Source organism: Falco naumanni, chromosome 12 (assembly GCF_017639655.2).
Source record: "Falco naumanni isolate bFalNau1 chromosome 12, bFalNau1.pat, whole genome shotgun sequence".
Classification (NCBI taxonomy): domain Eukaryota; kingdom Metazoa; phylum Chordata; class Aves; order Falconiformes; family Falconidae; genus Falco; species Falco naumanni.
Window position 1 is genome coordinate 32893467 of NC_054065.1, and position 27536 is coordinate 32921002.

The 27536-nt window shown below is 50.1% G+C and overlaps 1 protein-coding gene and 1 long non-coding RNA gene across 4 annotated transcripts in view; one reads left to right on the forward strand and one right to left on the reverse strand.

Annotated features, from left to right (window-relative positions):
• Positions 1-7226: 7226 nt before the first annotated feature.
• Positions 7227-18519, reverse strand: DSTN (destrin, actin depolymerizing factor). The gene is made up of 4 exons (XM_040611546.1): positions 18286-18519; positions 9213-9520; positions 8896-8972; positions 7227-7517 (listed from the first exon to the last, which is right to left on the reverse strand). The coding sequence occupies exons 1-4, from the start codon at positions 18286-18288 to the stop codon at positions 7408-7410; spliced, it is 498 nt and encodes a 165-aa protein (XP_040467480.1). The 5' UTR covers positions 18289-18519; the 3' UTR covers positions 7227-7407.
• LOC121096050 overlaps positions 18470-27536 on the forward strand; it is a 34258-nt gene continuing 25191 nt past the window's right edge. Inside the window, exons 1-2 of one of the 3 annotated variants that reach the window (XR_005830328.1) lie at positions 18470-18588; positions 27115-27208. This is a non-coding gene — a long non-coding RNA (uncharacterized LOC121096050). Of the gene's footprint in view, positions 21911-23249; positions 23959-27114; positions 27209-27536 lie in introns of those variants that run through there. The other 2 variants (XR_005830327.1, XR_005830329.1) reach the window with 2 other exon arrangements.

The following is a 27536-nucleotide window of genomic DNA, read 5'->3' on the forward strand; positions in this document are numbered from 1 at the left end:
CCACCTTGCTTGCTGTGCTGCAAAAAGCCATCCCCTCTGTTTTTTCTCCAAGATACACAAAGGAGAGAAGCCTTCCCTTCCAGCCACGTGTGTTTTCACGCTGACGGTGCACCCCGAGGTCCCCTGCCATGGGGACAGGGCACAGCAGCACAGCCATGCCAGCCCAGCACAGGCTGCTCCTGCTCGCTTAAACCTCAGTGCACCCCTGAAATTCTGACCCTGCGGGTGCTGCGTGGTGGTGGTCCTTGGGTACTGCCCAAGGGTATGCTCTCCAGCCTTCTGCTCGCCCCTTGTTGCGGCTTTCCTTTTGAAAATCCACACATACCCACCCTTTTTTCCCCTATTTTTTTCTTTCTTTTTTTTTTTTTTTAATTTTTTTTTTATTTCAAGTTGGTTTCTTAGGAAATGGCAGAGACCACGTCACAGCTCGGTGCCTGCCTCCTCACAGTAAAGCTGCTGAGCTCGGCACTGACATCAGCGGGATTTGAGGAGCTGGTGGGGGGAAAAGGCCCCCAAAGTACTTGATGCCTCTGGGGTGTGTGAAGAACCAAGGCGGGGAAGGGGGATGGAGGCCAGACCCGCCTCCATTTTGTTCCTAGAGAAGTCAGTGTGTGCTCAGCCTCTATGTTAGACACACCAGACTCCACGCAGGCAGGACTGGGTAGACACGTGTCCTGTCCCCCCAGCACTGCAGCTTTGGGGGTCATGATGGAGAAGGGATGTGCAAATCACACTTGGGCTGTGGGGTATGTGCGTGACCTGTCTCTGATCAGGCAAGAAAAAGGGGTCCTGCTGAATTCTGGCTGAGGGAACGGCAAGCTGAGAGCCCACCACCCAGCCCCCCACTGCCCCCCAGACCTGCCTCCCACCCTTGTCCAGAGGCACCGAGCTCTCTGGGGCTCCGCTGACCAAGCAAGGGCTGCCGCCCCCAGAACGTGGGGCACCCATCAGTGCTCATTGCAGAAATGGGCTGAGCACCTTTGGGGGGTCACGGTGAGCCATGAGAAGGACCACCCCCGCCTCCCCAGATCCGGTGGGTGGCTCGGTGACACCCCTCCATCACTGCCTGCAGTCCCTTGCAGGACAGGAGCTGGTGGAGTGTCGCACGTGGCCAGAGGGCTGTGTGTCCCCGGGAGGTGGTGGCCCCAGCCCCTTGCGTGGCAGCTGAGACCCCACACACTCATTTACAAGCCCTGCTGCCGCTGCACCCCCCAGCCCTGTTGTACGTGCATAGGCTGCATACCCGGCAAGTGCCCTGGGCTCTGGCAGGTCCATCTCCCCGCGCCGGAGGGACAAACCCGGTGAGCAGAGCTTTTCCCCGCAGCCACCATTAGCCTTCAGTTTCTCTTCCTGGACTTTGTGGAGCATGGGGAGAACCTCATGAAGCAAGGACGGCCAGTGACAGCACTGTCATGTCAGCAGCATGCCTGGCCTGACACCTTTTGCCTCTGGAGAGCCTCAAAAAGTGAGGGAACGCCTGGATTTTACCAAGATTGCAAAAAGCCCCACCCCAACCTATAGGCTGAAGCAAGCTGTTGAGCGTATTGGGGTGGCCATCACCCTCGGAGAGCCCCCGGTAGGAAGTGCCCCCCAGTGCACCCCCACGTGCAGCAAAGTGATGCAATCTTTCCGTTTTTCAGCTGTTTCTTTTTTGCTTTTGTAACAATTTCCTTTATTGTGAGCTCTTGTGCAAAACAGAGCAGATGATACCCAGGCGTTAACACACAAGCAGTTACAAAGCCTCCAAACTGGCCCATGCAAGGAGGGCAGCCGGTGTCCCAAGCACATGAAGGGCTCTGATGATGCTCCAGAAACTGCATGAGAGCAGATTTGGTGTCCCCAGCGTGGGGGACATGATGCCCTTGCAGAACACATCGCCCAGCTGGCTCTTTTAGGAGGAAAGATGGGCAGATTCTTGCTAAGCAAAGCTGAAAAACCTCACATCTCTTTGGGGAAAGAGGTTCAGCTTAATTTTCCACACCTGAAGTGGTCCTGCTGGGATTTTTTTCTTCCCCCGGCACCTTGGTGGAAGGGGAAGTCCACCCTGAGGGGGTAGGGAAAGCCAAGCCTTGCCCACCAGCACAGGGCTGAGCACTGGCCAGCCCCTGCTCTCCCGGGAGCCGGTGGCGTTTTGCAACATGCCTGCTTTGCTGGGGGCACTGGCGCTGTCGGCCGGGCACCTGTCAGCCTGTGACTCAGGGCAGGCAGGTCGGCTGCTGGGATCCGCAGGCAGGCACTTAATTGGTAAAGATGAAGCAATTGCCCAGCTGGGGTGATTTTTGATGGGAATGCTGGATCCTTCTGCCCGATTTCAGCCATGGCCGGAGTTACCTTTGTCGTGCTGCATTAAACTCTGTAACTCGGGTAAGTCACAAAGCAGGTATGTTTATTGCGGCGCCAGGTGCAGGGGGGATCGCTCCGCCTAACTTGCACACCTAGTTGTGCTCACAGTGCATATTTATACAGTGAAGTTGGCTAGTTCTGCCCAGAGTCTACACCTACTACCTAATTATTGCTTAGTTGCTTCCTCGCTTCAATGTAAAGGTAAAGTTCATTTTAAATTTTCCGGGCATGCTCCCCGAGCAGGGGATTCACTCTCTTCGGGGGGCCATTTGAGAAGAAGGTCCCACTACCACCATTCTTTTGTCCTTACTCTTATCAAGTGAGCAGTTTTTCTTTCAGCAATTAGCTGACTGGCATTCTTGTGGAGCCCCTCTGCACCAGTACTGACTGTCCCTTCTGAAGAGCTGAGCGGGCCGAGCCCCAGGCCTCCTCTGGCAGCCAGCGAGGCTCCTGCCTGCCTCTCGGTGGTTCCTGTCAGCTGTGCAACTGCTGCCTGTCGGCTTTTAGGCGCTTCACTGCATTTCTCGCATGAGCCGCCTCCTCTGCCCCCTCTGAGTGGCGCCGGGGCCGGGGGCTCAGCTCAGCTCACGGCGGCTCCTCGCTGCCGCTCCCTCCCGCCCGCGCTTCTCGCCGGCCCCGGGCTGCGGCCCCTCAGGGGGAGCAGGCCTCGTCTCCGGGGGCTGCAGGGCAATCCCCCGCCTGCAGCTCCCTCCTTCCCTGCCCTCCGTGCTCGCAGGGCCCTTCCTCGCATTTCTTTCCCTCACAGCTCCTTGTCTCCGCGCTGTTTCACCCGTCCCGAAGCAGGTTTTCCTCAGGCAGCCGCGACCGAGAGGCTGGGCCGGGCCCCGTGGCGGCCGGTTGCTGGGCGGGACTCGCCTCACAGGATCCCCTCGCAGGATCCCCCCGCAGGTACACCTCACAGGATCCCCTCGCAGGATCCCCCCGCAGGTACACCTCACAGGATCCCCCCGCAGGTACACCTCACAGGATCCCCTCGCAGGATGTCCTCACAATGGCACCTCGCAGGATCCCCTCACAGGACCCCCTCACGGACCCCTCGCAGGTATGTTGCAAATTACTTGCAGATCTTACTGAATCTTTCTATAGTCTGTGTTAATGTAACAGTTACATAGAAGAACATTTTGATTCTAAAGAGTTAACCTCCATGGTGGAATCGTGTTAGCACCTTATTAACCAATGATGTATGAATCGCTGTACTGCTGATTATCCGAGACTGTTCCTTGAAGTCCCTGTGCTATCTATAGACCATCACAGCCTCAGTCCTTACTCTCCAGACCGTAACCAGAGCGCCCAGGTTCTGTTGTGTATAGGATGAGTTCTTGGGCAGCTTGGCAAGGCCGATAATCCAGCCTTCCAACCTGGCAACAAAACTTACTTGTAAGGTGTCCAGAAGTGAACTGCCTTCATTATAATACTAAAAATCACGCCCACAGGTCAAAAAGACCCTTGCCCGGGTGAAGACCCTTCCCCTGCACAAGTGTAGTAACAGAGAAGGGTGACACAGCAAATATTACAATTATTTGTAAATTTCTAACCAATCATTGTATTTGGGAGTGTACGACCCTGTAATTTTGTGTATAAATGTAATGGTAAAAACCTACACAGGTGTGCTTGGTCTGTGGAGATGCCACCGAGCACCCAGCGCTGCAGTAAGGGAGTGCCTGCTTCTTAATGCTGCATTGGCGTTAAGGGGTTTGATTCCCGGTTTCAGTGACAGGTACACCTCACAGGATCCCCCCGCGGGGACCCCTTACATCACCTTTCAGCCTGGCTACTTGGGCTTATCAAGCCACAGCTTAGACACCCAAGGTCACCTTTGCTGGAGCCGCTAAATTGTGTTTGCAGCACCTGCTGCTCACGCTCAGGCCTCAATTACCAGTCTCCATCTCCCATCCCAACCCTCTCCCCAGGGTCACGGACAAAAATGGCTATTGGGAAACCCTTGCCCGCACGTGGACTTGAAAGGGTTTCTACCCGCTGTGCTCTTGCTGCAGCCAAGCTGCCCTACCTGGGCTGCAGTCCTGCTGAGCTGGCGTGGCTGAGCTGGGTCCGTCACCTGAACCCCTTCGCCTTTTTCTTCTTCATGTAGTCCTGCCGGGAAGAAGCCGTTTCCTCCCCAGCAAGCGGCCAGGCTACAGGAAACGTTCCTCGTGTTCTCTCCCTGCTCGCCTTGCCTTTTCAAAAGGTCTGGGTGATGTGGGAGAAACCTGAACGGAAAGGATTTGAACAGCCACAGGAAGAAACATCTTTGCTTTTCACAGAGCTCCAACAGCAGCAGGATAAACAGCCTTGGGAGATAATAAAATTGGGCCCACTAACTCCATGGCGGGGACAAGCCTGAAGCATTATAGCTCTGAAGGTTGAGTTACTGCCAGCCCTGGCATGCAGGAGTATTCCAGAGGCCAGTACAACACCTGGGGACTTCCTGCGAGGGTCCCAAACCCCCTTAGCTCAGATTAAGCTGCGGGAGCGCACCTAGCCAAGGCCTGAAGTGCCACCTCAGGCTTCTCATCCCTCAAAAGATCCCTGGGACTAAGGCACTTTGGAGGCGAGTCCCTGATGCGAGACAGGGCTTTCCCGTTGTGCAAACTGCACTCCTACCTTCCAGGTCTGACATCCTTCCCCCTTTGCAGGGTTTCTCCTGCTCCCTTTCCTAACCGAGGGAGGAAATCCCAGGCAGAAGGCCCCCATGGCGTCACCTGGGCTGGCTGTCTCTTGGAAGATGCCTGCAGTCTGGAGGCGCATCATCAGGTGGATCTGGGGCTGGGAGTTCCCGTGGTTTGTCAGGCAGCACCAGTCCCGCTGTGTCACCACATTTCCTTCTCAACCTGCACTTTGGACCTGCACTTTGGACAGAGACCAGTCCTGCAGACACCTCAGCAAGGACGAGCCCTTGATGAGGACGACGAGGAGCTGCTTTTGGGTGAGCTCAGAGCTGACTGAAACACAGGCAAAAAGCCCCAGCACAAACCAGGCCGCTTTGCTTTTCTCAAAAGTCACAAAGCTTCACTCCGGTGGATCTCTTTGCATCGGAAACCCTTGTGCTCCCAGCGCGGTGACCCGTGTGGGTGCCAAGTCAGAGCATTCCGTCACCGCCTGCCTCTGAATTCAAGGTTTGAACCGCGCAGTGTGGCCAGAGAGGGCACGTGCTGCGTGAGGTCATGGACCACCATTTCCCTGGCCCTGCGGCTAAGCCAGCACAGCCTGCTGCTGTGCTGGGAGTGGTGGGGACAGTGCAGCTCTGTCCCCACACAGCTGCCCAGAGCTCAGGGGAGGGGGCAGCCTGGAAGCGCCTGGGCTCCAGTGGCTGGCCAGAGAAAGTCCCCTCAGTTCTTACAAGGGAAGCAACATCAAGTGACTGACATGTGCAGGGTTTCTCCTGCTCGGACTGCAACAAGTTTCCCAGGAAGCTCCCCAAGGCATGGACATTTGGGTCTGAAGCCCCCCGGGCCAAAAGCAGGTGCTGCCAGGGAGTGAGAGCCGATGGCAGGCTGGCTGTCACTCAGCAGGCAGGTGAATCTGCTTCCCCATGCCCAACTCCATCCAGCCTGCTCCCCCCACCCCGCACCCCCCATTCCTTTCTCCCCGTGTGGCAGCTGCAGCAGGCGCGTACCAGCCTCCCGAGCCCCCGGCTGACACGGGGCACTGGCACGCTCAGCCGGCAGCGCTGGCCCCGCTGCAGGAGGGCTAATCCGCAGGCTGCAGAGGAATCACTCATTGACCCAGGGGAGGGAAAGCCCATTTATTTAGGCTACTTGAATTTGGCACGCACAGAACATATCACAGTAACGCACGGGAGGCTAAGGGGTTTGGTTTGTTTTTTTCTTTTTTCTTCTTCTCTACAGACATACAGGAAAACTCTATGCAACTCCCATGTACACATTACACAAAGGAAACAGCTTTAATCAACCACCGGTGAAACGTGGAAGCCTTTTAAGATCTCTGGAGCTGGCACAGGAATGTTCTCTACCCCCCATACAAAAGGCATTTCAATTTCAGGTCAGACTTTCTAGGTGATATTTCCATGCATTTCTACAGAATTAAAGAAGCTAACAGACAAAAAGCCCAGATCAAGCCATATTAGTCAGGCTGATTGGTTCTACCAAGTTAGATCAATAGTAATTATGGACCAAGTGACCAAAGACTGGGGCTGAGAATACCACTTTTTGAGATGTGGTTTCTTCTCATTGTACTACCCATACAACTGGAGCGCTCTGATAGAAGTATCTGCATTTGTAGAAGCCTCAGAAGCATCTGACCCACTAGTGTGTATTAGAGAAACAAAGGTAGTTCTAAATTAAACTATGTCAACAAAAAAGCAGTTTTTATAGAATCCCTCAGGCTGAAAGAGAACTCAAGGCATTTCATAACAAGAACATTGAACCTCTAGAACAAGTGAACCTTTAAATATTATTACTGCACTGTGAGTTTACAAGAGTGGATTAGGACTACTTCTCCAGGAAAGTGTCTACTTTATCTCTATTTCACTTCAGGATTAGCCTTTATTAGTACTGCTCTGCAACTGCTAGCACTAAGAATTTAACCCAGTTTTTGTGCCAACAGGTTGTTTTAGCCTAACTTTCACTACAGGTTTACAGTTTTGTATTAAATGCTTATAGGGGAAACTGTTTCTGAGTTTGGCAATTTGACCAGTAGCCTCAAAAAGACTGACTGAATTTTGCTTTTAGCAATTTAGAAAATTAAGAATAGGAACCAGATTGTTCTCACTCCCACCCCCCTTTTCACCCCATGATACATTGACACATTGCAGCATTGGACCAACATTTTGGGAGACCTTTAGTGTTAATCCATCGGGGAAAGTACTGGGCTGGACAACCAATGCAAATATTAATACACCAAGATAAATCCTTAGATTTGATTTATTTAGGGTCATTTGTACATACGAGCTACATCTCCAAAATCTACTTTATTCTACAAGACAGCTTCCCTACAGTTAGTGAAACCCTCGCCTAGAATGGTTGCTTTACATAACTGATATATTAAAACATGGAATGCTTGTAGAGTTGTGGCACTGTATGACATCTACACGGGACTTCCTTCAAAAGCTACGACTAGGGAGCCTCCTAGCTTCTCAGCAATGCAAGCTCGGTTGAGGTCCTCTGGCCCATTTGCTTGGCATTCGTGCTTTATGCCTAAAAAAAGAGGCAAAACACTCAATAATGCGGCATTCCAACATGCTAGTAATCAATCAAACGTACTTGGTAGTAACATTAGAAGAGGCAATCGGGTCACTCAAGCAGGTAAGCCCTGCCTTAGCTTAGGCATTTGGATGGTTTTCTCCGCTGTGTGTCAGAGGAGACATCTGGCTACACACCAAATAGCAATGCAGAAATACCGAGGAGAACATTTTCACTACATCCGTGCTCAGACTGTTCCCCTTTTCACTGCAGGCTCTCTCAGGAGCGGATCTCTCCTTTTTAGGGCTACCCTGGGTATGGCAGGTGAGGAAGCTACACGCAAGCAGGCTCAAATGGCTGACTCGGCTCCTGCTGGCTCTGGAGAGGTGGGTGAAAGAATCAGAGTGAGCATCTGGGCTGTAGAGACCAGAAAGGCTTCACTGCTCCAAGGAATCAACAATGGATTCTTTTTTTGGAGGGCGGGGAGCTCAACCCAAGCCTGTCTGATGTAGAGAAAAGCTGAATTTCTTCAGGATTTCTTTGTTTGGGTTTTTTTTTTGTTTTTTGTTTTTTTTTTTTTTTTGTTTTTTTTTTGTTTTTTTGTTTTTTTGTTTTTTTGTTTTTTTGTTTTTGTTTTTTTAACTTCCACATATGCAGCACAGCCTCCCTGGGTAGTTCCAGTCCACTGGCCAGCTGTCCTGTGAAGGCTGGCACTGCTGCACAACGATCCTGTCTGTCTTGCCGGCTGCAAGATTTTGGCCCAGTGCAGCAGGAGGAACTGAAGGGGGTCAGCGCTCTCCGGCTACAAGCCAGGCCGACTGAGCATGAAATCTCTGAATGCTGCAGCAAGATGTTTACTCCTTGGTTAACTGTGTCTGACAGGCTGAATGGAACTCTGCTTCTCCACGTGGAGATGCAATGCCTTTTGAAATGAGTAATCACAACCACATCTCTAAATCAAGCACATTGTTAATTACTACTATTGCACAGTGTGTTTGAGACCGTGTCTTTCAACAGACACAGGCTTGAACATCCTCTGCCACAGCAGCAGCTCTAGAAGGAATCTAATGGTTTCTAGCCTGTATGGTGCAGATGTGCTGCTCTGCATGGCACAGCTACGGTGTCACAGACACTGCAAAACCTGCTCTTGTCCTGAGCACAGTTCCAGTCCCTCTAAAACTGAGTCAGACCATGTAAGTTTTAGCTAGAGCTCATTTGAGCTGCATCACAGGGCATTTCACTTGTGAAGTTCTCATCTCTCATTAGTATCTCAAAAAAAACAACAACCCACAACCGAAAACTAAATCCCAAACCAATGAGCCAATGGTTAAGCCTTGCTGTGAAAGCATTCTAGATGCCAGGGACAGCTAGCAGCATTAGCTGTGTTACATACCTTGAAACTTCTTTTTGATTGCATCCTTGGAGCTTGCGTAGATCATCTTACTTTTGAGAGGTGCTTGTTCTGGTGCCCTGGTGGGATACACCAAAAAGTGTGATCAGTGACATTTACTACCCAGCACAGACAGAAGCAACATCCTACCAGTTATGAACAAGGTGAAACGTGTCAGGGCTCAGAATATAGGCATCACGATGCCTGGCTCATTTTAAGCCTGCCATCTTGCCAGTCTGGGCCACACAAATACTCAAGAGACCTCACCCACAGTGCTTGGACTGCATGTTAGGAATGAGCAAGTTGGGAAGACTGCTTACCACAAGAAAAACATCAGCTCTTCTTTTTTGGATTCCTTGGTCTCAAAGCTTGCATCATACAAAGCGTAACGGCAATCCTTCTCAGGAAGCATCTGCACAAAATGCTTGAAAGGGTCGGTAACTGTCACACCGACATCTCCCACCAGAATCTCTTTGCCTTCTTCCACAATAATGCACTTTTTGTCTGGACTGAGGCAGAAGATGACAGCCTTCTTCCTTTTCTTAATTTCCTCAGGTGTAGAGCACTTCCGCACTTTCATGTCATAGAAGATACGGCATACCTCATCAGCAACTTGTACTCCAGATGCCTGCAACGACAAGAGCAAAGATCTTTAGGGCTACCACCACAAGTTTTCACAACTACATTACTGCATTGCCTTAAATCTGAGGCTGGAAGACAACCAATACTGGCAATAGCCACCAGTGGCCTGAGAGTCTCGTCAGAAATGGCTGCAGGCCCCCCTTTTCCAGACCAAGCAAAGAATCTGGAGTCTCGATGCTGCCCACAGCCAGCTGCCAAACCAAAACTATTCTGAAGAAGGCACAATCCTACTTATACTAAAACATTGTTTGGGGGTAGTTTTACATGCATGTCCACTCCTTGTCCCCTGAGATTCAGTTGCGGTAGATCCTTTGGCATTACAGCAGCTTAATTTTGTTACCCATTTCAGGCTGGCTAGACAATCAAGTCCACAAAGATCTTCTGCTCAGTTTCCTACCACGCTTGCTAGCAGCCTTAGGAACATAGGTAAAACATGACCAGATTCCATGTTTGTCACATGGATCTGGTTTAGAGATCAAGACATGTGGGGTGTACTGGGAGTATAGTGGTACAATTTGTAGCTGAGCAAGCCAACTTTCAGAATTCACTCTGAATTCAGTTTTAAAGGGAGAACCTGCAAGTCTAATAGTTAAAGTGTCTTCTTCCCAGCAGTTCCTCCACCAGTCTTTAAAGCAAGCTGCTTGCCTTGCCAGCCTCCCCCACCTCCAAAAACTAACAGGAAATTATAGTTACTTAGTGGTATACCCCTGTGCTAGCTGTAATAGGTGCAGATGCAGCATTACCAATCTAATGTTACAGGCAGCTGCACAGAATAAAGAGGACAAGACCTAGCAACAATGATGAGATGCTGAACTGCATTTTCAGTCTGCTGCTTTTTTTTTTGGGGGGGGGGGGGGGGGGGGGGCAGGGAAGGGGGAAAAAAAAAAGCAGGGTAGAAGCATTTGTAGCCAGGTTTTGTTTTCAGAGTGCAGTAACTTGGGAGAGCTTAAAAACAGCTGTGCAACAGTGAATACTGCAAATATGGGAAGCCATACTGGCCAGCAGAGACTGCTGGAAGTACGTCATGGCCAGTATGTCATGGCCAGAGCAGTAAAGACCAAACTGAAGCCTGTCCAACACACATTTATCTGCTCAAAATGCTGCATGCTGTGTAAACAGAGAGATTTCTTTCTAATACTGCTTATTCCTCTGTTGGTTTTTGGTCTTCTAAATTCAAATAGCATTATCCTCAGACATGGCAATCATATCTCGGAAGGAAAATCACCCTCCTCCCTCTGTGTAAACTACTACACATCACTGTTACGAGCACAGTCAGCAGTACTAAACAGTCAAGTAAAGCATCATACAAGATATACTAACTGAAAAAGCCTAAAGGTTGTTCTACATTGTATTTTTCCTTAAGCTCAGCCCCAAAACACGAGCTTCATGGATGAATTTTGTGGGAGGCGATGTACCTTGTCAGAGTGGGAGTGTTCTGAAGAAACAGCATTGTTCAGCTGCAAAACCAAGGAGATCAGTGGTGAAGGTGAACTGCTTAGTGCTAGCTTTCAAACAGGCAGCCCTTGCGATGTGGTTACTGATTGGACAACTACTTAAGATGGTTTTGTTTTTTAGTCTTTTTTAAGCCTTCATCAACACTTACCTACCATGCAGGACCTCATATAAGCCCAGATTCTCCTTTGTACCATCACCTCTCCTCTAACTTCTAGTGGCTGGCAAAGCTTTGCTAACGCAGTGAAGAGAGGTAGCACAGCTGGCAGAATCTATTATCATGGAGTTCAGCATCTAGATCTCCCAAGTGCCAGTCATGCAAAACCAGGGCAATCTAATACAGCAGTGAACCTGAGACAGAAACTTTACTTTAGCGTGGAGAATAGTGATCTTTAGGGGTTTACTCAAATACAAGGGACTTCCCTCAAGTTTTACAATGAATTGCTTGTCTATGAGGGGTAATCTATCCAGAATCCCTTACACTTACTTTGGGATAGGAGAAGAGGGAGCAAAGTGACTGTGCCTCAACTCCCTGGAAGGCAGCCACCCTTCTGCATATCGCCAATATGTCAAGGAAAGTAAGTGGAGAAAGCCTATTCCAGGATAAATTCAAGCAAAAGTGCAAACATCAACTCAAAGTGACTCATGTTCCTATGTCACCTCCTCCATATGGAGGACTAATGAGAAATAAAGGTCTTTTTTCCTCCCATCCCTGTGGTTGGTGTAGGCAAGAGTTCTCTGGGAAGACTGGAAGCAATACAAGGTTGCCCTAATAAAGCAAACAGTGCAGCAACTAGAACTATTGCATCATTCACTAAGGAGAAATCCACAATGAACTCAAGACAAAGGACAATCTCCCTCCCCCAGCTCCACCTCAGTAGCTGACAACAGGCGTTAATACTTAGTTTACAGCCACAAAACCCTCAGGATCCTAAGTAGAAAATGCTTAGGAACCCTGAACTGTCATGGGAACGAGTCTAGTATAATCGCACAGAAGTGGTTCATGTCACCTAGCTCTACCTTTGTCAACTCTTAATCTTTGCTCCAAGACCACAACTAATTCCCCTGCACCAATTCTTGTTGCCAAAAAGTTAACTTTGAAAGCTCAGCAGCGTGTCAGAACCAAGCAGCAGCAACCAAACTGCAGGCTGATGCAAACTCTTGTGCAGTCATGAGCATATGCTTGTGCTTCTGCACAGCCAGAAACATATCTCCCAAGTCAGGAGACAAGTTGTTTCCTTATAAAGAAACTGAGCGCTGCTGGCAAGTCATTTCAGATTCCAAAAATGTTGAGAGTACTTAGTTTGGAAACTCAAAATTCACTGTTAAACTGCAGCTGATAACTGGGACAGACCAGAAGCTGAAGGGACAATAGTAAGAACTGGGTTTTTCAGCTTTCCAAAGCAAAAGGCTGTTAGTAGCTGGTGCTATTTCTTTTTACAGCTGCTATACAACCCCTGGATTCATCACACAGGCTGACATTAGCAGCCATTATATTCCTAGAGACAATGCAGATTTGTTCCATCTGAGAAAACCCTATAGCTAGTATGGGTTGAAATGAACCCATAAACTCCCAGTGCAGCTAACTGCTTCCAAAAAGAGGATCTACTTCTGTTAACTGTAGGACGCTTCAACCCTGGGCTTGTACCAGCCACAAATGGCTTCATAAACGTACTTAAAAAGGAAATAATCCAAACCCTAGGCAGTTTTTGTTGTAAGGTGCTTGCAACCATTCTGTGTAGGGCAGCAACAGGATGACTGTTAAAAGCACTGGAACAAGGAAAAATGCCACACTTGTATATACATGTCCCCACTCGACATTTTAACTGTCTCTCTGCTGATCTCTCCAGAAGAATAGCTGACAAGAAGTTGCCACCCTGCCAGCAGTGACAAAATAAACGTTTGTTAGTCTGGTTTCTCTCTTTGGCCCACTATCACTCTGCTCAGAGGATTCAATACAGCACATGATTTTGTGCATTCCGGCTTGAACACTGCAGGGCTACAACTGCTAGCATGGTTCTGTTCCTTTTTCAGTATGAAAGCAGTTAGCAAACTCTGGACTGGTGCGTGGGTGGCTGTCCATTAGGCAGCACATTGCAGATACTTGTGGCATACACAACCATAAGCTGATGATGTTTTGCTGTAGGGGACAGATCAACCCTGTAACAGAGGCAACACCAACTTAAAACCATCCTCAGAATACAACTGCAGAGGAAAGGCTACATTCAAGCGGCCAGCCTGTTCCTGTAAGTGTCAAGCACCTTAGCTGCAGGGCCTGTTAATCTCACCGAAACAAGGCAGCTGCAAGGAGGCAAGCCACCTAATTATCAGATGGGAAAATGATGCTAGTGCAGCATTTTCAGGGAGACATTCAGACAAAGAGGGACAGAGCAAGTTTCTCTGAAGGAAATCAGCAAAAATGAGCTCTCCCCCAGTACCTCCACACAACTATTGCAAAGGCGGCATGTCTTACAGGCAGCGTTGCCTCGTACGTTATTCTGGAACGCTTATACCAGTCTCTCCATTGTATTTTCATATAGACTGCTGTAGGCACATGAGGTAATGGTTGCATTAAATGCCTTGTCAGCATGCGCTGCAGTAACACAACAGCTCTTATTCCCTACACAAAGCCATCGTTCCTGCCTTAAGTGCAAAGCACTGCAGAAGTCTTGTGAGAGCAGAATGCCATCCCTACACAGGGCAGCCTGAAGAGAGAGCCTTCTGTCTAGCAGGCTTCCAACTGCAAGAGCTGTCCCCAGCTGCCTCCGCTAATAGCTTCCAACATTTTGCCTCCATCACCAAGTACCCTACAACCGAAATTTAATCTAAACTGTGAACGACTGAAGAATAATCCAAAGCTTTCTCAAGAAAATCCCCATATACAGAAAGCCATTTCAGGGGTGAGACACACGCCAGACGCCTGAAACTGGATTTGTAGGAAGCCTGCACTGAAATGCAACCGTAACACAATGAAATCTGCCTTCTCTTCTGTTTGGAAGCACCATGAACTCCAGCATTTTCCTTCAATGTTTAAAATATTTTACCTAGGAAAAGCCTTTGTTCCCTCCTCAACTATAAGAAAGCCAAGACGACTTTAAACTAATGACTTCGTTTGCCTCAAGGCAAGTTTGAAGGACTAAATTTGTCTTGTTAGTATTGACAATTTTACAGTGTGGGTTTTCTTTCCTGTGACCAGAACCTAATAGCCCTCCATAGCGGTGCCTTGTGCATGCGTTACCTACAGAGACATGTCAAGATGTAGTTCTTTACTTGTTTTGTTTGGGAACAATGCACACACATTGTTGTGCACCCGTGTGGCCTATCCACAGCTGTTCAAGTGGAAACTTTTGCTTCTTGGAAAAACATCATAAATTTTTTCCAGAATTTGACACCAAAAACTTATTAAAGTATGCCTTGTTTAATTGCAAAGGCAGATTTGAGAACACAGTGCTCCCATGTTTGCTAGGCACACTACTGCCATGCATTCGGTTCTCAGTTTCTTCAGCAAGTGCCCTGTTTTCCCCTTTGCTTGGCATACCATCCCTCCTATCTGCCTTCAAAATACCCTGCCACTGCTAAATTGTCCATGGAACCATGCAGCATTTCCATCTGACTCAGTAATGTGTCATAGTACATCCCTGGCACAAGTATTTTTTTCAATTAACTATTAAATATTTTCTATTAACCAACCAACTGTTCTGGGACAGCAGCATTCACAAAGCTGTCCCTTGCTTACATTGCCACACAATACCCTGGGACATCATCAGAACAGAGACCTTGAAGGGAAAACTAAGCCAAGTTGGTTGTGAGAGCACCTAGACAGAAAGGGAGGGTCACATAGCCTGGCTGCAGCTAACAGACTGGGAGATTTTGCCAAATCAGGCCTCTGAAAAAGTGTCAGCTACAGCCACCAAGCCAACTGAAAACGTGGGTGGTTAAAAATATAAGGATTTTAAATACTGCTTTGCTTTTAATCTGTTATTTGAGCACTGAAGCAAACCCATCTGATATTACCACCCCCACCGTGCTGAGCAGGAAAGGAGGCAATGCATGGAGAGACAAGTTTAACTTCACCCCAAAGACCAGCACCAGTATTGGAACACCAGTGACTTACCAAGTCCCAACGGGCCCATGTCTTCTGCTACCTATAGCCGGATAGATACCTATACCTACAGACTGCCCTGTTTACTCCAGGCAGCCTAAGCATCTGAAAGTCCAAGGCTTACATTCAGATCTGAAGCATGATTGGAAGCACAACTAACTGCCTTTTTACCACTGTTGTGTAAGAAGCCATTATTTGCATACCATAAACCAGCAAGCAGTAGTTATTTGCATATCACTTGTAGGCCAATCTTGCCAGCTAGACTCGAGTTTTTTATTTTGCAGTATTTGCTCTTTTTTTTTTTTTTTGTGGGGGGGGCGGCACAGGGGAAGGAATCTGAGTTCTGTTCAGCTTTTTTTTTTCTACTGCCAATACGAAAGGTTATTGACTAGACGAGGGGAGATAAGAAAGCAATTGTGAAAAAAAAAAAGCAGAAAAAAATTCCCCTGAATTCCTGGAGGTCACTTCCTCAGCTTTCAGCCAAAGAGGAAGTTATCACCTTCTCCGAGCTACCACAAACTTCATTCCCGATATAATTATCAAGGTAGGTAGAACAAGCAATACCCACAAAAGGCAATCCCAGCAATGCTGCTGAAAAAGAGGAACTGTGGTAGTCAGTAGCAGGGCGTAAGTTTTGAGTAGTACCTATTCCTGTGTTGAAACATTTTTGAGGTAATGTGGGTGATAAACTGGTATACAACAGTACTCTTGCAGGAAAGCAAAGCTCCTCTAGAAACACATTCAGCACAGAGACCAGCTAGTACAAGCCCAAGTTGACTGTATGGATTTTCTTGTGGCCCTCCAGGCACCTATGGCAACCTAAAGCTTAAATCTAACCCATAAAAAGAGGCTTTAAAGACCTGCTCTGGGCACCCAGATACTCGTTACCAAGATACCCTTCCTAGAGGTTGCTGTGAATACTGAACAGTCAGGCAAGTGAAAGGCTCCGAACAGCTTTACATGCAAGTTCTGGCTGTCTGCAAGCTCTACCACATGAGATCGCTTAGGTCAGCCCTTGCTCCCAGCAGGAGCCTCTTGATAGCAATATTCTGACAAGGCAAGTAGAAACATGCCAGACACCCACACTACCAATTGTCATGAGGCTGTCATCTTGTATATGAGGCATATGTACCTTGTAATTACACAGATTTGGGAACAGTACTGACTAACAACCAAGAAAAATAATTTGCACGGTCCTCCAAAGACCATGGAGTCATTTAATCCAGCAGCAAAGAAACTCAACCTTGTGGCAAGACACAAAAGCAGAAAATCCAATGCTCTTTTGATACCAAATGATGCCCTCCTGCTGGCATTGCTGTACTTTGCCAGAAGGCCTACACTCTTTGCCCAAAATAAGTTCATTTGCAGCAACTGGAAAGCATCTTTAAAAAGCCAACCCAGACTGTTCCAAAAAGGAGATCACTATGAGAAATACTAGTTTTGACTGACTGGGGAATTCTCTGGTTCTGAAGCAAGATGAAGCCTGACACACTGAGTAGTCATTCTAAACTAGGTTTGCGTACTGCAGAGGTGGTAGCTAGCCTGTTCAGACAAGCCTACTTTAAACAAGAGCTGCAAGTCTCGTCAGACTTTTAGCAGCTTCATCTGTGACTCCCTTTAGCTCTGCTCCACACTGCTGACCAGCTCTAGATGCTACAACTCAAGTGTGATAGGAAGCAGGGAGATTAGTAACATATCCTGGCTGCTGGGTCTATGCAGACTAAAAGTTTATTTACTGGATATACCACCATGTTCAAGAAACTAATGGTAAATACCAGAGTAAGGACTCAGTAAGTAACCCCTCTACTAAATGCAACTAGGCAAGTGCATGAAAACACACAGATGTCTGTTGCTGGACAAGTGCTTGTGCATAACTCAAGCAAAAACAGGACAGCAGCTGAAACTGTATCAGCTAGTAATTCAAGTGAATTTGTCAGTCGCGGTAGCCTGAGTTAAATGAGGATTCAAACTTTTAGCAACCAAACAGAAAATGAACCACCATGAAGCTTAATAGCTGTTTGGTCTATTCTGCCCCATTTATGAAAGGAGTCCCCTGCTGCTTTCCTAAAAGCCAGAGAAAACAGGCAAGCCAGTGTGCACGTTTAATGCATTTCTATGCTCCCTGTTCCCAGCATTGTATTTTAGATTAAAATATTTCCAACATTGTTTCTTTCTTCTCTGTGCAAAAAAACAAGACAAAAAAAAATCTCCCAATCCCCTTCGGCAAGTACCTTCAAATTTAAGCTTCTTCAAGCGGCCGCTACAAAAACGTTTTGTTACAAGCAGCTTTTTCCTTCCGCGGGTTTTGCTTCCCCTCTTTTGTCTGCCGCCAGGACTGCTGACTCCAGCCGGGCCTGATTAAGGGCGGCCCGGCCCCGGGAGGCCGCAGAGCGGGGGCCCCGGCTGGCGGGAGAGCGGGTGGCTCGTCGCAGCCGCCGTTTTCTAGGCCAGGCCCGAATCCCCTCAGCTTTGGGGAAGATGGCTCCCGCCCGGGGCCGCCCGGCGGGGCGGATGCGGCCGAGGCCGCGTTTCCTCTGAGAGGGGGCAGCTCCCCCAGCCCCCCCGGGGAGGGGTGTCCTACTCACCCCCCCCGGGGCCTTTCGGCGACCCACTCCCCACGCAGCCCACCGGGGTGGCTGTGTGGGGGGTGGGGGCACCGCCCCCCCCCCCCCCCCCGGCCTCGCCCTGCGGCACGGGGAAGGGCCGCACATCGCGCCGCCGTCCCATCCTCACCCCCACCCCCCCTTCCCGCCTCGCTCGGCCGCCTCACCGCAACATCCCCCCACCCCACCCCCCCGGTGAAATGGACGCGCCTGCCCCTAGTGCTTGTGTGCGGCGCGGAACGTACCATCGCCTCACGGGAGGGGAGGACCAAGGGAAGAGGACAGTTCCATCACCTCAAAGGGGGGGGAGTAACCTCCCGCCGCCTCATGGCGGGATGGGGGAGGGGAAAGGGAAAAGAACGGATCCACCGCCTCAAGTTCAAAGGCGAACGGGAAGAACAGGGCGGAGGGAAGGAGAAGTAAAGGGGAGCGCGATATCATCGCCCCGCCAAGGCACGGCAGCCGGCGCGGAGGCCGGGATGCGGCAGGCGGGCGGTACCAAGCGCCCCCCTCCCCCCTTTCCCCAGAGATGAAGGCGGAGGAGGGGAAGAAGCCCAAACGCCCCACTCCCCCTGCTGTGCCCGGGCTCCCTACCATGGTGTCGGCGGAGCGCGGCGGGCGGCAGAGCGCGGTGCGGCAGCAGCTGCTCCCCTCGGATGCTGGGCGCGGCGCGGGCTCCGGCAGCAGGAAGGGAAGCGGCGAGGGCGCGAGCCGGGCGGAAACGCTGCCGACGTCACGGCCGCCGTGCCCGGAGGAGGAAGCGGTTGCTATGGTGGGAGCCCCGCGTGGCAACGCCCCACACCCGTCCACCCCACCCGGCTCCGTGCGCATGCGCCTTTCTGCCTGCACAGGGGTGGGGGGAGCTCCCCCCACCCCTTCCCCACCTGGCTGATGGGGGTGGGTTGCCCAGTCACAGGGGGAGCTGCCGGCTGATTGACGGGCAGTCACCTGCCGGCCGGCCAATGGCGACGTGTTTTCCGCGCGGTGGGGCGGGATTACCTGCCCCAAGGTGTGCAGCGGAGGCGCTGAGGGGAGAGCCGTGGGGCCGTGAGGGAAAGGCGCTGGGCGTGGGGGAGCAAAACGCGGACTTGGGGTGCTGGGAGGGAGGCGAACGGGGCCGAGCAGTCCTCGGGGAGCGGGGGGGGCAGCTAAGGGGACAGCTGCAGGGCGGCCATGGCGCTGGGCCGAGCAGGAAGGGAAGCCTGGGGAGGAGGCGGCCTGAGGAGATGGGGAGGAGGAAGTGCGGGGCTTTGCTTTCGGTTTTTTTTTTTTTTCTTACTTTTTTTTTCATACCTAGTTTGGTGCGATCTCAGCCAGGCACTCCTGATTGGCCCGGGCCGGCCGCGCTCGCTGCCTGCTGCAGGAAACCCTGCGCCTCGCTGCCCGGCCCCGGCCCCGGCCCCGCGTGGGGCGCGGCCGCCGGTCTCTCAGGTGGCTCAAACAACGAGCGGTTTGTCCCCGGCACAAAGCTGAGCGCTGAGAAAACGCTGTTGCTGTTAAGAGCGGCGGGTTGGAGAAGCCGCTGTTCCGTGTTCATGGCAGCGCTGCTCACTCGAAACGCTACGAAAATGCTACTTCCTTAGCGTTTCTGGGCAGGAAAGCTCGGGCTTTCTGTAATCAGATTACAGAGGCACCTGCTAGTGTTAAAAAATGTATAGACAGTTAGGTTTCATTATTGGACTGCAGTGATGTTCCTGGCGTGAACTGATGAGCAAAAAGCCCCCAGCATCGAGCTTATTTAATGACTGCCTGCTTGTAAGCAGAAAACAAAAAGACTCGGTTGCATGTTTTCAGGGCTGTGGTCTAAGGCAGCAATACTTCGTACCAGGTTACAGCTACCATGAAGCTTCAACATAAAAGGTGTGAGCTGTATATCAGTTTTCACCCATATTGCTGTTCTAATTGAGAGTGTTACTTCCCCCCTTCATCCCCTGCCCCTGCAGCATACCCCAGTAGATGCCGTCTCTAAATGCTGTAACAACTGTTCACATTAGGTAGAAGTTGCTGAAATTCATATTGAAGATGCATGTATTGGAAAAGCATTCCTGTTGCATTAGGCTCTTGTGTTGGGTGGCTTACCCTGGCCAGGGGTCCCTTTTGCGAGAGCATTTGTACCAGTTTTCACCAATTGGTGAAACTAGCAAGAGACCTAGCAGTACAACTTAAACTTAACTTGGGGTGGGTACATTGTTCTTTCCTAGGCTCTTTTCTGATTTATTTAATCAAGGAATGCTTAAATTTGGACCAGGGTCTTAACTTACTTTGGAAGTAGTAACAAGAATTGAGTAGGGACACGTTTAGTGTTTGTTTTTTGTTTTTTAAACATACAGTTCTAAATCAAGTCAGATAAAATGCGTGTGTAATAGTGGAACTTCAGTCCTACAAATACATTTCTCTGGACAACTTGTTCTGGTCCTGTCTTTCTGCTGTGACTGTTAGCCTGCTGGCAGTGCATGCTGCATGGCTGGGAGAGAAAATCAAGGCGGGCACTGTTTGGTTACAGGGACCTCCCTGCACAGTGCTGTAGCAGAGCTGCATCTCTGGTGGCACATAACAGAGAGCTTGGGCAGCCGTGCCTTTTAGTCTTAATTGATGTGGGTAATTTGTCTATTATTGTTACAAGCTTGCTCTTCGTAGATCAGTTGCACTATGAAAGAGGGGTACAGAAGTGAGACGTCCTGGGGAGGAGGGGAAGGGATGATGTAAGGCCATGAGAACAGGGCTGGGGCTGTTCCATGTTGTATACTTAGAAGGGAAAATTGGTTGGAACTGGCTTGTTGGATCAGTCTGTTTCAAGAGGTCTCATTGCATTTTTCGGAACACTGCAGTGGGTTGAGAAGGTATCTAGCTAGTTAAAGGAACCTCAGCAAGGACAGGGACTCCTTCACCAGCAGAGTAAGGGAGATCTCTCTCACTTGTTTCTGCCTCATAGGAAAGATGCGCTTGCTCTGGGAAGGGCATTTAGCAAGAACCATGACGGCTTTTTGAAAGGTTTAATTCCCCAAAAAACAAACCAGCATAGCCCGGTGAGGCATAAACACAGCGGCTGTGGTGCTTTGAGGAAGCTAGACACAGGAACTGCGCACCAAAATGCATTGACAAGTGCATGGCTCATGGTAGTACCAGTCTGCGTAGCATAGGGCTCCACAGACTCTGTGCTGTACCAGCACGGGCACTGGGAGCTGCCTGCCAGTGATTAGCAGTATGTATGTCACGGTTTGGGGACCCCTACTGTATGTAAATCCTGTGCTGCTGCTTGCGTAGGGGAAAGTGAGTCTGTTTTTCCAGTCCTGTGCTGCTCTCTGGCTCGACAGCCCCACTCCTCATGTGCCTGTGACCTTAAGCATCACCCCAGCCATTTGCAGCGCTGTGTGTTCCCCTCTGCTTGCAGCAGGGTGCTCCTGTGGCAGCTCTGTAGCCTTGATGTCTGAACCAAGGGGAAGCTCCCTGTTTTGGGGAGGGTGGAAGGAAATTTTGTTGCTGCTTTTTATGAGCTCCCTTTGCCCAGTCCTGCCCTGTCGATGGGAGGGGGACCTGGGGCAGAGGTGAGGAAGTAGTGTGGTTTATTGCCATGCTGACGCTAGCTCTCTCATGGCTTACTGCTCTGCTCATGCACACCCTGTTACGGCCAGCTGCTGTGGTGGTGTATCAGTGAGCAAGTTAAAGGCTTATCAGAGTGAGACTTACCCCTTTGCCCCAGGGTTTCAGTGCAATACGAGGCTGTTAACAAAGAAATCAACACTGTGGATTGATACAGCATTGTGGAGACAGAGGGTTTTTTACTAGCTTTGCTGCTTTTCAGCACCGAGTAAGCTTTGTCCTTTTTCCTAGCATTAGTGCTATAAATAAGTGAGGCTGAAAGCTCAAGCTGGATGTTTGGATGAACCACCTCGAAAGGTGAATTCCCCTCCCTCTCTTAAGGCAAATGGCATTTGCGGTTAAGCTGACACCCCACCCCACCCCAATCCATTCCCCAGCCACGGGGAAGCCCAAGAAATTTCTGCAATCCTGTAGCTGGTGGTGACCTGCTTTGGCTTCAGTCTGAAGCACCAGTGTGAACTGCAGCTGAGCAGCTTCCATCCAGTGACAGACCACTTCAAAAGCCAGCATGGTCAATATAAAAAGTCATCCATGAACTCCCACCTGGTAACGAGACCCTGCATCAACAGAAACCAAAGATCAATACATCCATCGCACCGACTCTCTAGCATTTGAGATGGTGACTACTTGCTTACTTTATATGCCTCAGCTATTTGAACTCCCCCTCCCGTCCTGCAAGTTACTGACTCATTTCCTCCTCTAAAACTTTCCTTTTTTAGCCTTTCGCTCTGAAGTATTTGGTAGCTGTTTTGAGCTGCCTGCTCCATGCCTTACTTAGGCAAACTCCTACATGGCAGCCCTGCAAGCCTTGCTTTTGTATCATGGAAATCGGTTTTTTTTCCCTGATGTTTTCAGTTCTGAGGGGCAGTTTTAGCTACTGACTATGCTCCTCGTAGGCAAATGGCTTTTTTGCTGTTTGAAATCAGGGAGGCAGACAATCAGCAAAGCAGCTGGTGAGCTGAGACTGCTGCTGCTTATGCTAATTGCTGTTGTCTCCCTGTTAGCCTCGGCATTCCCCATCTGTCTGCATCCACCTGCTGTCTTTTCATATCCTTTCGCCCTAATCTCACAGTTTGAGCAGGGATCACAGAGACTTCTCTTTGGCTGGACAACCACCCCACAACCACAGAGTACCCAGATGGCAGGATCAGGCCCTGACGTTATGTGCTGTCTCACGCAGCAAAGAAACGGGTGGTGTCCCCTTGTGCAAGGCCTGACATGGTGGTGGCCCTGAGGTTTGGTGTGGCTGATGGATGCTACTGTAACCGCACTAGCTGAGTGTGCCTGAAATGTAGTCCGTTTTTCCCAGGGCTTCTGGAATATTGGCTCTGTGCTCTTGGCATCACAAGGCTCAGCAAAGATAATTTTAGACAGGAACAGAAAGTCTCTGTAAACCTTACAGTCATAGCTGTTTCACTGGCAGAAACAAAAGCCATGAGAAGCCCATTGCTGTGCATTGCTGAAACGTTCTGCCTTGTAGATGCACTGGAGCAAAAATTTAAAAGGAAATTTTGGGGGAGGAGGAGAACCTAAAACAATTTCCAGAAACTGCTGTGATGCTCCATTCCTTTTCTGAGGAGATGGTGTGGTACAGCAGGCAGCATGCAGGAACCGAGAGCCCCAGTCTGGTCCAAACGCCTGCCCCAGCCAGTTGGGGTGAGGCTGGGCAAGCTGGTTTCCCCCCTTACCTTTGTTTCCCATTTATGGAGTGTTAATGTTGGCACTGCCTTTTCTATAATACAATTTGAGTTTTAGTGGACATTGGAGCTGGATGTTACTTATAAACATGTGCTGTTTTTACAGTAATGAAAATGCTGTTCTGAATTACTAAGGATGAATGCCAGAACTCATATTCTTTTTAATTTGCTGTCAACTTCCACCATTGCTGCAGGTTGCAGTCCTTTTAATTTCTGTACAGTAAAAATTCAGCAGGCTCTGAACAGCTGGACCAAAATCTGACCCTGCTTGCTGCTGTAAAACCGGGCTGATTTTATCAGCTTCATCAGAACCATTCTGGATTTAGTGTGATGGGGCAGGTAGCCCAATGCTTTGTTACCCCTGGGGCATTTTCACCACTAGGATGGAAGGAGGAAGTAACACAAGGTGGCAGCTCAGGAATGGAACAGCCCTATGTTAATGTAAATATGCAAGAATGACATTAAGCTGCTCTCCTCCCTGGCTTGGGTTTTGTTTGGGGTTTTTTGTTTTTTTCCCCTTTTTTCTTCTCCCCTTCGCTTTTGTTGATGTTAAAGCACCTGTACAAAGTACTTGGTATGATGAAAATGAAACACATCCTGCCCTAGAATCAGCTTTAGGACTAAGCACTGCTCAACTTTTGCTTAAATCCTCAAAATAAGCAATGAACAAAACTTGGAGTAATGTGTTGATTTCTCTGCTTACATACGAATTGGACCTTCAATCCCTGCCAGTCTGAGAAGGGAGGCTCATGTTGAGAACACCGAGGCCTTGAACTCCTCTTAACCAGTGCGTAAAGCTTTAAGCAGTATCTCTGGCGGTATTACCCGAATGCTTTGCAGCGTTTAGTGTGGGGAGGCTCCTGAGCTTCTGCTGTGAGGCCGGGCTGTGTGTGCAACCCCTTTTATAGAGGGGGAGGGCTGAGCCGAGAGAGGCTGCATGCCTCTCCCAGCCTCGGGCAGGAAATCTGCGGTGAGTCTGATGAAGTCTTTGCTGTCTTTACAGGGCAACACCCTAACCTTTAGGCCATCTCTGCGCATGCAAGATGATAATGCTGCTGTATGAAATGAGGCATGGCTGCATGGATTTCTTGGAGAATAAGCACTTGTGGCTTATGTGGGCTTTATTCCAGGGGTGGAGGTGGTTGCTGCTGAGATATATCTGCAGTGCCATTAATAAGGTTTTATTTCCTGACTAAACTAACCCCCACGGCTCTCACGCGGTGACCCAGACAGAAGGTTGTTGTTGCAGGTTGTTTTTTTATGATAGGGTTTGCACTTAGCTGCATCAGAATAATGAAGAAACCTTTTTGGGGGGCGTTGCTTCTGCAAGATGGCTCTTTCTTCTGGCTGCGGAACCGCAGGCCTGTTTGTGTTTGGGGCTGTGACCACCTGTTGAACCTGTCTAGGTTTAGCTCTCAGGAATGGGGGGGGGAGCTTGGCTTTTGTTACTGGGGTGGTTGAAATTGGGAGTTCATTATAAGGAGGGCTTCTGAGGGTGAGATTAGACAGCATGTGAATTAGCCCTACCACATTGTATTACTGACTGTGCAAGGTGCTGTACAGGCATAGACTGGAAAATCCCCACCCTAATCTGCTTATTGTCTAGCCATAAGATAAAGAAACACACAGGGTAATGAAAAGGGAAGCAACAAGGCCGTATTAGTCAGCATGATGGATGCTCATTAACAGCAGCCTGATAGCTGGGAAGATTTGTTAAAGAGTAGTGAAAGACCCTTCAAAACTTTCCAAAGATAATGAAGCAGCCATGCATGTGAATTCTGGGAATGTGGTGGTGTAGGAAGGCGGGTGCTCCGAGAATTTCGGGTGGTTACTGGAGTCCTGAGTTGCAGAGGCAGGTACGGAGAGGTGAGCGCTCCTTTCCAAAGGACAGCCCTGGCTGCTGTAACAGCGGTGAGAAGCCTGTGGAGTATAACTGGGGTGGGCAGCAGGACAGATCTGCCCGCAGCCCGGGACTGGATGGGTCTAAGAGCTATGAGAACTGGCTGCGCCAGTGGCGTTATGGGCGGGTGCTAGGGAGAGCAAGGGCACCAGGTTGCGCTTGCTTACTTTTTTGCCTTCCGATATATCAGGTAGTGTAAAAAGGGTGTTGCTTTCCTGATGAACCTGCCTCACACATAGGTAGAAAACAGTCCTACCGCTTCTGCCACTTGGACTGTGTGAGGTGAGGTGGAGGAGTAGGAGGATGCTGCAGAGAGACAAACTGGGGAAGAGGAGGGTCTGTGTTTCTTGGAAGTGTGCAGGCAGAGAGCACACAGCCATGGGTGGGAACCTCTGACGGTATCCCTGACCTCTCTCCTATCTGTCTTGTGGGTGCCATCGGCCTGTAGGATGTGGTCTTTATGCGTAGAACAAGAATGGAGTCAAAAGTGGCTTGGTAGTTATAGGTCTGCTAGCCACCTGGGCTCATAGCTGGGCCAAGGTGAGCTATATGTTCCTGTTGTGGCCAGCCTTGTCCAGTGAGGTGGCTGTGGGGAAGTCTTCGCTGACAAACAGGGCAGTGTGAGAGGAGCAGACCCTTCCCACCCTTTAGATCTGTTCTGCACCTGGATCTGTGATGGTGGCTCACATTTGGTGTGCTGGCTCTCCTCTGGCACACTGGGAGGAGAAAGGCTAGCTGGTCTGGTGGGGTGAACCGGCTTGGTGAGCCCGTGCGCTTCCCGTCTTCAGCAACCGATGGCATCTTTCCGAGCCATCGCATTGCCTGAGTAGCACAGCTGAGGTCTCTTGATGGGTTGTCACCCAACAAGCCGTGCATGGGTTCTGGCAAGGACTGTGACTGCACCTGCATTTCTGAAGGAGGCCAGGAAATGTGGGTTGCCTGTTGATGGTGTATGGGTTGAATCTGGGCTGCCAGAGCAACTTCTTCCTTGTGCAGGCTACCCTACAGTCCTTCCCTAGGGCTCTGACACTTCTGCTGGTTCAAAAAGACTTGAATGTAACGCAAACACAACTCCTGGACAGTGCTTCCCCTGTCAGATCCCCTGTCACAGAAGTCTTTTTCCCAACGTAGAAATGCTTTGCTCATGCAGTGCTCCAAAAGGTACTTCTGACCTTCATTTCCCCTCCAGGGGCCTTGCCTCCGGGCAGGCAGTCGATTTACCTCCTCTGCTGGTTCCTGGGTCTCTCGGTCTCAGATTCAAAGTCGGCCTCAGCTCGTTTCAGGGAGGAGGTGAGCTTGCAGCTGTGAGAAGTCCCACCGGGGAGGCCAGGCCCTGGAGCAAAGCACGGCTGGTGCCTCCCTCTCCGCCGTTCTGCGGACAGTGCCCACCGAACGCAGGTGGAGCCGGGAGCCGCTGTCCCCGGCCGGCTGCCCGCGGTGGCTGGAGGCAGGGCACCCTCTGGTGGCGTGAAAGGAATTTGTCCGCACGTCGGTCAGAGCCGTCCCTTTCTCAGCCAAACACAAACTAGTCATTTCCAACTCTTTTTTTTTTTTTATTTTTTTTTTTTTTTTAATGTTCTGTGGCTTTAAGCCCCTCTGCGGCTTTCCCTACCTGCCTGATGTTCTTGTTTGTCCCCAGATGCTGCAATGACCTCTTGCAGAGTGGCTTAAGCTGACAGACTTGGCCAGCCCTAGGTTGTTCTTGGAGCATGGTGAGATCTCTTAGTCCGGGAAGGAGCATTACAGAGGTGCAGAGGGAACTGCCCAAGGACAGGCTGTGCTAGGGCCTGAGATGTGACAGCGCCACTCCCATCACAGTTGTCCTAGGTCAGATCAGAGGTCTGTCTAGCCTAGAAACCTCTTTCTGCCAGCAGATGCCTGGGGAAGGACAAAGGCTGTGACTGGCAGCAGGAGATCAGCTAGACGGTCTGCCAGCCTCCAGCATGCAGGCAGGAACGTCTTGAATTTGATGTTGTGCCTCTGTTTTGAATAACCTTCTGTGGATTTCATCCTTTCTGATTTTGACTCGTCGCCATTTGAACCCATGAAGACTCCTAGTGTTCACTACACCTTGTGGAGGGGCAGCTGGGCTTTTGCCCCTGGGCTGGGAGGTGGGAACATGTGTCTGAGGTTGCGTGGGCATCTTCGTCTTCGTGCTGGGGCTTGTGGCTCAGAGCACATGCCAGAAAGGATTGGTGGTATGTCACTGCTGTTTCTCTTTTCCAGGTCTGTTGGAGGGACCAGATGTGCCCAGATTGTGGGTCTGCTGATCTTTGAGCACTGAGAAGCAGTGGCACACAGCTGAGAACCAGGTGTCAAGGTGGGCCTTAAGGAGCAAGCCTCGTGAGCTGTCTGTATGAGATGGGGCAGTTTGGCTCTCCCAGATCCCCTGAGACCCCAACTGTCTGAGGGCTATTGGACACTTGTGCTTGACTGTTCCCTAAGAAGGCAGTGCCAAAAATCAGGTAGAGGAAAGTGGAGGCCTACTGTGTTGTGAAAATCACGGCAGTCCAAGCTCCTTCTCACCCAAATTCTCTTGGTTTTTAGCTGGGTCTTGCTTCTGTTTTGAGGGTCTTGTGTAACCTAGGTGGTGAGGATTGAGGTGTTTCTTCCTTCAGCTGGCAGGTTACACAGCTGCTGGTTTCTCC